At 46.5% G+C, this 12,004-nt stretch overlaps 1 protein-coding gene across 1 annotated transcript; it reads left to right on the top strand.

Moving 5' to 3' along the window:
* Positions 1-230: 230 nt before the first annotated feature.
* LOC148136939 (putative G protein-coupled receptor 139) lies at positions 231-2,644 on the top strand. The gene is made up of 2 exons (XM_087982864.1): positions 231-297; positions 1,689-2,644. Exons 1-2 carry the CDS (start codon positions 231-233, stop codon positions 2,642-2,644), a joined length of 1,023 nt encoding a protein of 340 aa, XP_087838990.1.
* Positions 2,645-12,004: the final 9,360 nt, after the last annotated feature.

The raw sequence follows: 12,004 nt of genomic DNA, 5'->3' as shown, positions 1-12,004 counted from the left end.
ATTATCATGTAACCCCCCTCTGTAATCAGGATTACGCTTGTTATTGTAATGGGTTTGTTCATTTCCAGAAATGTGAAAAACAGCAACAAAGCCGAGCAATGCTGTCACCTCGATCTCCCCAAGGAGCTTCCACACAGTATAAGGCAGCGTCTCTGGGAATGCATCAGCTCAGAGTCTCAAACAAGGAACTTGTCAGCCACCTAAAGGGACAGATCACCTCGCACATAAAAATGCATCGACCAATTGATCATGTGCAGAAGGTGTTCTACACCATCCTTGCTGTTACTGGCATCCCAGGTATGGCGCTATGACAATTGAACTTGTCTTAATCTGCTGTTGATCTGCTCTCTGGTTTTACCGTTTGAACAATAACACCTCCAGCTCACTGACTGGTCAGCCTTATCCAGACCCCGGGACAGTGACAGCAATTCACTGAGCAGCATTCTCGGTACAATCCTGCACTGACAGAGACTCCCAACTTCACTGCTGCAGCAGCATTTTCTGTTCTCAGTGTTGTGTCATCTGTTCCAGTTTGTTATGGCTTCAAGGTATGAGGAGAGATCAGGCAGGTTAGTTCTGAAGAAGGGTCACTTGACCCGAACTCTGTGCTCTCTCCCACAGATGCTCTAGACCTGCTGCGCTTTTCTGATTTCATTACGTAAATGAAGCCAGGTTGATCGAGAATTTTGAAGGTTAAGGGATGATCTGAGTGAAGTCCAACAAAATATTAAAAGGAAAACATGAACTGTTTCTACTGGTTGCAGATTTCGAACAAAGGATCATAGTCTGTGAATGGGGCAGAGAGCGTTCAGGAGAGAGGTCAGAAAGCTCTTCTGTGCACAGAGGGTGGGAAAGGGTGGGAAAGGTTTAGAATCTCTGGCATACACACACAGTCATGGATGATGCATCAGTTGGGAATTTTCATTCTCAGATTGTTCTTTGTTTTTGCAAAAGCAAACGATTTGAAGAATTTGCGCCTTGTTCTGATTTGTAAAGTTTCATCGACAATCCCTTCCGTAAATTCTCTCCTCCTCATACTGTTTGGTCAGGAGATTGAAATGTTGACAGATTGCCCTCCTGGTCCCTCCACATTGAGATGTTGGTGGGTAGATGTACAGTGTAAATATCACATTAAACCTAAAACTCCCACATTGTCATGAAGGGAGTCCTGCATGCTCTGCTGTACTGCCCTTGTTTGAGATACATGGTGTAGTTGGGTTTGAAATCTCACACAGGTTCTGGTGACCTGTTTTATAATCCTGCCATGGCTCTGATCAGGATTAAGTCCAAGACTGGATCAAGGGATAACTGTTTCTCTGGAGAAGGGTAGAGTTTGGATTATTGACAGTCCAATTGCAAGTCCTATAACTGACTTGGGATTGAGGAATCTAATGGGGTTCTGTACCTTACCATGCAACCAAAGGAAATCATAAACTTCCTTCTGCTCTCCTAGGAGGAGTTATGAGCTCAATATCTGTCTAAACTCTAGAATCTCGAGGCTGACTGGTCTGGCGTATAATCTGGAGTGAATGTTAAAGTCTGAAACGCAAACTCACTCACACCCAACCACCCCCAGTCACACAGTGCATGGGAATTTGTTGGTAAAACCTTGTTGTTGCTCTCTGGAATGGGTAGGGGGTATTTCTGATCAATAATTTGTTGTTTCTTTTCCCATTTATCCCCCACAGTAAATTTGCTAGCAGTTGCAGTCCTTTCCAGGCAAAACTGTGGTGTTTCTCCTTGCAGTACCCGTTACCTGGTGTTTATGGCAGCTGCCGATCTGATGGTCATCATTACTGAGGTTATACTGAGGAGATTACCTTCCTATTATTACCCGCAGTCTTTCCTGAAGATCATTCCTGTGTGCAGTGTTATTGGGGCACTGTCTCGTGCAGCCACAAACTGCTCTGTCTGGTTCACCGTCACTTTCTCCTTTGACCGATTTGTGACCATTTGTTGTCAGAAGCTGAGAAAAAAATATTGCACTAAGAAAGCTGCGACTGTGGTTCTGGCAACAACCTGCACATTGTTCTGTCTGAAAAACATTCCCTTCTACTTTCAATATGAGCCTGTGAGGATAATAAACAATGTGCCATTCTACTGTAGAACAAAGTTAAGCTACTTTACTGAGACTTGGTGGGTGGTATTAGATTGGCTTGATTCAGTGTTAACCCCTTTACTGCCATTCGCTTTAATTCTGTTGCTCAATGCTCTGACAGTCAGACACATTTTAGTGACCAGTCGAGTCCGGAAGAAGCTGAAGGCTGAGATCAAAGGAGAGAATCACAGAGACCCAGAAATGGAGAGCAGAAGGAAGGCTGTGATTTTGCTCTTCACCATCTCTGGGATCTTCATCGTCCTCTGGTTAATTGTTGTTGTGAATTTCTTATATTATATAATTCAAGGAATCAATCCTGGTGATTACTCACCTTTTCTAGATAACTTCAGTACAGTTGGTTCCATGCTGCGGAACCTAAGCTGTTGCACAAACACATTTATTTATGCAGCAACATTGTCCCGGTTCAGAGCAAAGATCAGTAACGCAGTAAAATACCTGGTTACACGGATTCATTGCATTGTGAATAATCAAAACTCCTCAGTGAAGCCCAGAAGAGGGTCCGACTATTTCCAAACCATGAAATGATTTTGTTTTATTCACTGGTGGGATGTGGGTATCACTGACTGAGTCTGTCGTTATTCCCCATGCCGAATTGCCCCTGAGAAGGTAATGCTGAGCTGCCTGTAACACTGATGGAATGACAGTATATTTCTAAATCAGGATGGTGAGTGACTCAGAGGGCAATATGAAGGGAGTGATTTTCCCATCTATCCGCTGCCCTTGTCCTTCGAGGTAGAAGTGCTCGTGGGTTTGGAAGGTTCTGTCTGAGGATCTTTGGTGAATTTCTGCAGTGCACCGTGTCGATGGTAAACACTGCTGCTACTGAGTGTCAGTGATGGAGGGAGGGGATGTCTGGGGATGTGGTGCCAACCAAGCGGCTGCTTCATCCTGAATGGTGTTTCTCTGGTGGCAGTTGGAGTAGGAGGAGTGACAGTGAGGACCAGACGGCCGACAGGAAGGTCAATTTAAACAGATATAAAGGTTTACCTCGTGTATAGACGGAGCGCACGCTGAGCACGAGCAGACACGGGACTGCTGGATAAGTAAGGCTTTATATTTGGGCAGTTCCTTGGGAGTGTCTCGAAATCGTCTTGGGATTGTCTCGAAATCGTCTACCTCCTCTCACCAAAACAAAAGCGGTCTGTGCCCAAATTGGTAAATTGACTGGTTTAGACAATAGGCAATAGACAATAGACAATAGCCCTTCGAGCCTGCACCGCCATTCAATATAATCATGGCTGATCATTCCTAATCAATATCCTGTTCCTGCCTTATCTCCATAACCAATGATTCCACTATCTTTGAGAGCTCTATCCAACTCCTTCTTAAATGAATCCAGAGACTGGGCATTCACTGCCCTCTGGAGCAGAGGATTCCACACAGCCACCACTTTCTGGATGAAGAAGTTTCTCCTGAGCTCTGTCCTAAATGGTCTACCCAGTATTTTTAAGCTGTGTCCTCTGGTTCGGCACTCACCCATCAGTGGAAATATGTTTCCTACTGCCAGAGTGTCTAATTCTTTCATAATCTTATCCCTCTCAATCAGATCCCCTCTCAATCTTTGAAACTCAAGGGTATACAAGCCCAGTCGCTTCAGTCTTTCAGTGTAAGGTAATCCTGCCATTCCAGGAATTGACCTCGTGAACCTACATTGCACTCCCTCAATAGCCAGAATGTCTTTTCTCAAATTTGTAGACCAGAACTGCACACAGTGCTCCAGGTGTGGTCTCACCAGGGCCCTGTACAGCTGCAGAAGCACCTCTTTGCTTCTATACTCAATTCCGCTTGATATGAAGGCCAGCATGTTATTAGCCTTCTTCACTACCTGCTGTACCTGCATGCTTACCTTCATTGACTGGTGTACAAGAACACCCAGATCTCTCTGTACTGCACTTTGACATAAATTGATTCCATTGAGGTAGTGGTCTGCCTTCCTGTTCTTGCTACCAAAGTGGATAACCATACATTTATCCACATTAAACTGTATCTGCCATGCATCTGCCCACTCACCTAGCTTGTCCAGGTCACCCTGTAATCTCCTAACATCCTCATTACTTTTCACCCTGCCACCCAGCTTTGTATCATCAGCAAATTTGCTAATGTTATTGCTGATACCATCTTCTATATCATTAACATATTTTGTAAACGCTGTGGTCCCAGCACGGATCCCTGCGGTACCCCACTAGTCACTGCCTGCCATTCCGAAATGGAGCCGTTTATCACTACCCTTTGTTTCCAATTAGCCAACCAATTTTCAATCCAATCTAGTACTTTGCCCCCAATACCATGCACCCTAATTTAACTCACTAACCTCCTGTGTTGGACTTTATCATAAACTTTCTGAAAGTCCAGGTACACTACATCTACTGGATTTCCCTCGTCCAACTTCATAGTTACATCCTCAAAAAATTCAAGTAGATTAGTCAAGGATGATTTCCCCTTCATAAATCCATGCTGACTCTGTCCAATCCTGTTACTACTATCCAGATGTGCAGTAATTTCATCCTTTATAATAGACTCCAGTATCTTTCCCACCACTGAGGTCAGACTAACTTGTCTATAATTTCCTGCTTTCTCTCGCCCACCTTTCTTAAAAAGTGGTATAACATTAGCTACCCTCCAATCCTCAGGAACCGACCCCGAAACTATTGAAGTCTGGAAAATAATCACCAACGCATCCACGATTTCCCGAGCCACCTCCTTCAGTACCCTGGGATGCAGACCATCAGGCCCCGGCGACTTACCAACATTCAGACCTAACAGCCTCTCCAACACCAAATCCTGGCAAACATAAATTCCCTTAAGTTCAGGTCCTTCAGCCACTGTTACCTCAGGGAGATTGTTTGTGTCTTCCCAAGTGAACATAGATCTGAAATTCCTCTGCCATTTCTTTGTACCTAGTAATATATTCCCCTGTTTCTGTCTTCAAGGGCCCAATTTTAGTCCTAACTATTTTTTTGCCTTGCATATAAAAGCTTTTACCATCCTCCTTAATATTCTTGGCCAGTTTACCTTCGTACCTCATTTTTCCTCTGCCTATTTCCTTCTTAGTAATCCTCTGTTGCTCTTTAAAAGCTTCCCAGTCCTCAGTTTTCCCACTTATCTTAGCTATGTTATACTTTTTCTCTTTTAACTTTATATGTTTCTTTACTTCCCTCGCCAGTCACGGCCACCCATGCCTCCTCCTGGAATCTTTCTTCCTTTTAGGAATGAACTGATCCTGCAACTTCTGCATTATACACAGAAATATCCGCCATTGTTCCTCCACGGTCATCCCTGCTAAGGTATTGCACCATTGAACTTTGGCCAGCTCCTCCCTCATAGCTCCATATTTCCCTTTATTCAACAGAAGTACTGTCACTTCCGACTGTACCCTCTCCCTCTCAAATTGCAGATTGAAGCTTATTGTATTATGGTCACTACTTCCCAATGGCTCCTTCACTTCGAGGTCTCTGACCAATTCTGGTTCCTTACACAATACTAGATCCAGAATTGCCTTCTCCCTGGTCGGCTCCAGCACCAGCTGCTCTAAGAATCCATCTCTGAGGCACTCCACAAAGTCTCTTTCTTGTGGCCCAATACCATCCTGATTCTCCCAGTCTACCTGCATGTTAAAATCCCCCATAACAACTGTAGTGACATCTTTGCAACAGGCCAATTTCAGCTCCTGATTTAACTTTCATCCGACATCCAGATTACTGTTTGGGGGCCTGTAGATGACTCCCAAGAGGGTCTTTTTACCCCTGGTATTTCGAAGCTCTATCCACACTGACTCTACATCTCCTGACTCTAGGTCCCCCCCGCGCAAAGGACTGAATATCCTCCATTACCAACAAGGCCACCCCACCCCCTCTGCCCGTCAGTCTGTCCTTACGATAGCACATGTAGCCTTGAATTTTCATTTCCCAGGCCCTGTCCACTTGAAGCCACGTCTGTTATCCCCACAATATCGTATCTGCCAATTTCCAAAAGAGCCTCAAGCTCATCCATCTTATGTCTAATGCTTCGTACATTCATGTACAGTATTTTTAAATTTTTACTGCTCTCACCCTTCCCATCAACCCTTATTTCACTCAACCTTACAGCATGATCCCTTTCCAAGTTTTCTGCCTCATTAATACAGTTGTCTTTCTTGATTTCTCTTGGTCTAACTTTCCCTTCAATTTCCTTTTTAAACATCCAACTTGTCCCCTCCCCCCGCTACTTAGTTTAAATGTAGCGGTGCTGCAGTAGAAAACCTGCTTGCCAGAATGCTGGTCCCCAACCTATTAAGGTGCAAACCGTCACTATTGTAGAATTTATGTTTACCACAAAATATACCCCAGTGATCCAAGAACTTGAATCATTGCTTCCTGCACCAGTTCCCCAACCACACGTTCACGTCCATTATCTCCCTGTTTCTGGCCACACTAGCCCGAGGAACTGGAAGCAAACCGGAGATAAACACCTTGGATGTCCTTCTGTTCAGCCTTCTTCCTAGTTCTCCGAAGTCTCGCTGTAGTATGTTCCTCCTCTTCTTCCTGACATCATTTGTGCCGATATGTACCACCACCTCTGGCTCTTCATCTTCATCCTTGAGGATTTCCTGCACTCTATCCGCGATGTCTTTCAATCTAGCACCACGAAAGCAACACACCATCCTTAAATCCCGTCTTCTGCCACAAAAATCCCGGTCAGTTCCCCTCATGATGGAGTCCCCTTTTAACACGGCTCTGTGCGATGTCCGACTCTTCCGCTCTGCCTCTGCGGCAACTTGTGATTGACAGACCTGGCCACCTTGCGAACTGGCAGTGTCATCAGTCTCTGCTTCCAAAAGCTGCAACTTGTTCCTGACAGGTACTCCCCCCGGGGTCTCTTGCACCTGTCTCCTCTCTGCCTTCCTCATCATTTGCTCTCTTCTGCTCTCTTCTGGCATGATTGGTGTAATAACCTCACTGAAAGTCTTGTCCATAACGATCTCGTTTTCTTGAATGAGCCTAAGTTCCTCGAGTTCTTTCATCAGCGCTGCAATATGCTTGGTCAATAGCTGAATGTGCACACACTTCCCACACATATACGAGCCAGACACACCAGAGTCGTTGACCTCCCACATCAAGCACGTAGCGTACTGAACCAGCTGGGCAGTCATGTCTTCACCCTCTTCAACTGTGGTGTAATCACTTCACTCAACCTCCTTGTCAAAGACTTCTGAGCTGAAGCCTCACTCTTCAATCTAAATGTCCTTAGACCCTCTTTTTGTGGCATGTCTGTGGATTTTTAATTAAGGTGAGAGGGGGAGGGAGGGAGGGAGACCCTACTTTGTAGGACCGGGTGTTTAGAACACACCCACTCTAATAGCTTTCATTTACCTTCCCGACCGGCTTTGCGCTCCGTCTGAACTTCCGCCCAACTCCCGCCGCTCTCTGTTGCGATACCATCCAGTATTTTCCTTTAGTTTCTCAGTAGTCTCGGGAATTTAGAACAGTGGGAATGGAGGTTAGGGCAGTTGAATGTACCTCCTGCAGAATGTGGGAGGTAAGGATCACCACTAGTGTCCCTGCGATCTGCATCTTTGGGAAGTGCAACTCCAGCTCCTCAAAATCAACGTTAAAGAACTGCTGCCCCCTAATGAATTGATTCCCACAGGTGAGGGGTGAATGACTACCTTTAATATCAAGGCACATTTGTTTGAGGTTTGGAATGATGCTACAAGTAATTCACCTCCTGACTCCCCAAAGCCTGCCCACCATCTACAGAGCACAAGGCAAGAGTGTGACAGAATGCTCACCACTTGTCCGGATGACTGCAACTCCAACAACAGCTGGTAAGTTTGATACTTAGTTGGCACCACATCCACAAACACCCACTCTCTCCACCACTGTTTTTCAGCAGCAGCAGTGTGGACCAGCCACAAGATGCATTGCAGAAATTCATCAAAGGTCCTCAGACTGCATCTTCCTAACCCAAAATCTCTACCATCCAGAAGGACAAGTGCAGCAGATCGATGAGAATGGAAATCCCTGCACATTCACCTCAAAGCCACTCACCATCCTGACTTGGAAATATATCAATGTCCTTTCACTGGGTCAGAATCCTTGAGCTCCCTCCAGAACAGCATTGTGGGTCGACCTACACCACACGGACTGCAGCGGTTCAACAAGGCAGCCCACCCCTACACTTTATGGAGGATCAACTGGGAACAGGCAGCATTCCCAGCCAGGTCTGGACCAGCAATGCTCACGTCCCGCGAGTGAATAGGACAAAGTGCATGCAGGTAAATGCAGAAACAGCAGTGAATCTGATCAGCACATCATTGTCTTCACTGGAGATGTTAGGGAGGGGCCAGAAATGCTGTTTTACTCACAGATCCCCACATCTCATGTACAAAGTAAGAATGTTTGATACTGACAGTAGAATTTAGGATTAGGAACTTCATCAAAAAATTGAAATTGAGCATCAGGCTAATAAGAGTGTCAAAGAATAGATAATGATAATAGATTGGCAGTACAAGTTCATAGATCCCTGAAGCTGTTAGCACAGGTAGACAGGATGGTTCAGAAGGCATACGGGAAGCGAGTCTTCATTAACCAGGGATTAGAATATCGAATATAGAACAAAGAATCTGAAGAGAACCCAGAATGTTGCTATCTTATAAATGAGGCCTTCCTGAGGAAATGGAGACCATCACACATTCAGGCGGATGGGGAATGGCAAGCATGTCATCAAGTTGTATTCCCGTGGGATTTGGAAAGGGAATGTTGTGGATATAAATTAGCGGGAGGAGGTTATTTGGGAGTAAGGAGAACTCTTGTCAAAATCCAAAAACATTTTCAATGGCCTGGACTGTGTAAAGATGTTGTCGAATTTTGGAGGACATTTCATATGTGTCAGGAAATTGGAAACTTTCAGGCAGTGATAAAGCCAGCAAATTTATTATCAATTCCCTCATTTGGGGAACATTTTACAAGGGTGTTAATTGATTGGGTAGTGTTGTACCAAAATTAATAAAATTCAAATTTAGAAGTAAGTAAATCAAAAGTATTAAATCAAAACCTATTGGGAGGGGCAGCGTGATTGTGCCCCTAACCGTGGAACTTGACCAGACCGTCCCTCCTTGAACATCAGGTACAGCAGTTTTTATAGTCTGGATGGCGCGGACAACAAAAGACCGCGAAAGGTGGTGTCTTGTGTTCTGTCCATGCACACGCAAAGATCGCCATTGTGTTCTGAAAGAATTTCTTGTTTAGTTCATTCCTGTTTTCAGATCCCCCCTTGTGGTCCGAGACATGCAGGAGCATGATGAACAGACCACCACCATCCAGTAATAATCAGTCGGGTAGGATTATAATCATGAAACTGATTCCCTTCCTGCTGGATATTATCAGCCTCCAGGCGGGTGTGATCCGGTTGGTCAGTTATATTGTCTGAGGTATTCGGAATGTATGTGCCGCACTCGGCCCCAATAACAGCACAGGGGCCACCTTGTGCCACTCGAAAATAGTCAAGGGCCAAACGGTTCGACAACACAACAGTACGGGTGGCAATGACCTCAGCCGACACCTCGGAGATGGCCGTGCTTACCGCTGCAAAGCCATCGGCAGTCTCATTAGCCAGCCTTCCCAAGGTGGAGGCCATATTGATCAGTTCCATAGCAGCCTTAGCACTCCCATACGCAGGGAAGGTGAACATACGGAATCGCTCGGTCCCAGTGATGGACCGTTTGGATTGAAGTGGTTGCAGTTTGGGATGAACACGGTGGGAACTGTAATGGTGAACAAAAGGTAGCACAGAGGCAAGGGAGCAAGATCCAGCCCAATATGGAGAGAGCCAAGGGTAGGCCTTGACAGCACGGTCAGAGTAATTCTCATTGCAAGGCCTCAGGGAATCAGTCGGAATTGAAGTCTAAATCGTTTTGTAAATTTTCCCTGTCGTCATGTTGACAACCTCAACGCTCAGAATATTCCAGAAAGAAACGATCGGCGGGCGGATGGGGGAAGATCAGTGAACGGATCATTTGCTGGTTCCAGCATTCCACCTTGAATTACGATTACATTTAAAACAAATTGCCCCCGTGGGACTTCCTTCATCCACAGTGTTTGTGAGGGTCAGAGCCAGAGGGGTGTATGTTAAAGGATGTAGTGAGGCTGGAACCAAACTTGATAGTTTTGCATGTTATAACCCGTGGTCTCCCAGGTGACCACATCATTGGCAGCAGAAATGGTCTGGTCAGGGCCTCGCATGAATGACCCGAGAGATTCTCTGTCAGACCTAACCCCCGCCCATCCCCCAAATGGATAAATGTGAGGGTCTGTTCTGGTCCAATCACCATTCCTCCGTTTTCGATTTATTAAACGGAATGGGACTCAGGGGAATCCCCCCCAATAGAGTGTGCAGGGATTCGAGTACACGCCCAGCATTTCGAGATGTTATTTTGCTGTGTGTGCTGATAGAACATGGTTAGGTCTGTATTAACATGGAACCCCGCGCCTACTCCGGTGAACAGGACCGAGGGTTGCACAATCCATTTGGTGCTGCCCCCCAGTGGCTACCAGGCAAAGGGCAAAGGCAACAATAAACAGGACCATCCCGGAGCTTCCCGAGCGGAGCTATACAATGGGCCAAAGGCTGTACCGCCCGCACACAACAGCCCACGCTCTCGGACCATTCACAACAACTGCGCACACACACACATCGTCAGCAGGTCTCGACAGGAGTCAGTCTGAAAAGAAAGCAGAGGGTGAGGATGATCAACCAGTGTCTGGGTATTTCTTCAGTTGTGGCCAGTGTTTCCAGACTCCCCCTTCCCTCGCATGTCAATACAGGTGGGTGTGTCACCACTAATGATAACCTCAGAGGGACGAAGCCTGGTTTAACGGGGAGAGTCTTAACCATAACCCTCCTACCAACCGATGGGACCTCCGCACAATCCTCTAATTGCCTCTGTTCATCCTGCCCCCCCCCTCCTGTTTGTCCCGAACTGTTTTCCACATCCCCTTCAGCTGGGTGCTCAGTTCGAGCACATAGCGATGTATTCTATCGCAGCGAGGGCCAGCATCGGAACCCTCCCATGATGATGGAATCGGGCAGTTACATTGCCCAACCTGTCATCGACTCGTAAGGGGTCAAACCTTTCGACCGGCTTGTGGTGGACTGGAGTCACGAGTCTAGCAGGCAGGACCTCAGGCCAGCGTTTGTCAGAATCCTGCATGGCCTTAGCAAGTGTGGGGTTAAGAGTCCTGTTCATTCGCCCCACCATGCCTGAACTTTGTGGATGGTAGGGTGTGTGAAATTTTGGTTTAATGCCCATCAGCTGACATGTGGTTTTTACAACACTTCCAGTGAAATGTGTCCCCAGTTTAAGCCCATCTGGGACGGCACCTCTACCCCCCACCCCCTACCTGGGAATCCCCTCCTCAGCTACAACCCTTGCCACAGCGTGAGCTGATCAGTTCTGGGTAGGGTAGGCCCCGACCCACCTGGTAAATTGGTCAATAATCACAAGGCAATCCGCCTTCCCATGGGGTTGGGGAAGAGGTCCTGTAAAATCCATCTGTAACTGCCCCCAGAGTCCCTTTGGACGTGGCTGGGGCCCCATTCTAATTTTAATGGGCCAGCCTGGGTTGTACTGGGCAGAGGTCACACAGCGGTGACAAAATCGAACAATATCTCTGCCCATATCCTTCTCCAACCATTCCTTCCCAATGTTGGTTATCATAGCATCCCGCCCCCACCTGGGAAACGCCATGGTGCAATCACATCCTATCCCCACTTTCACCTCACCCCAGCCTCTCTGACCCTCTCTGTGTCTGACCCCCTTGTGTTTAAAGTGATACAATGCCACCCTCTGCTGGCCTCCCTGTGCCACTGCACAAGCGGCAGGTTGTTGTTTCTGTCGGGACAATTTGC

Source organism: Chiloscyllium plagiosum, unplaced genomic scaffold (genome assembly GCF_037043375.1).
Source record: "Chiloscyllium plagiosum isolate Xiang-an unplaced genomic scaffold, Cpla_swu_hap1 HiC_scaffold_44, whole genome shotgun sequence".
NCBI classification, from domain to species: Eukaryota; Metazoa; Chordata; class Chondrichthyes; order Orectolobiformes; family Hemiscylliidae; genus Chiloscyllium; species Chiloscyllium plagiosum.
The sequence above is the reverse complement of the archived record's forward strand: the minus strand, read 5'-3'. Positions and strand labels throughout refer to the sequence as shown.

Coding starts and splice junctions, on each gene's coding strand:
- LOC148136939 (XM_087982864.1), top strand. CDS start 231: ATGCATCGACCAATTGATCATGTGCAGAAGGTGTTCTACACCATCCTT. Junction 298..1,688: donor TGCTGTTACTGGCATCCCAG/GTATGGCGCTAT, acceptor TATCCCCCACAG/TAAATTTGCTAGCAGTTGCA.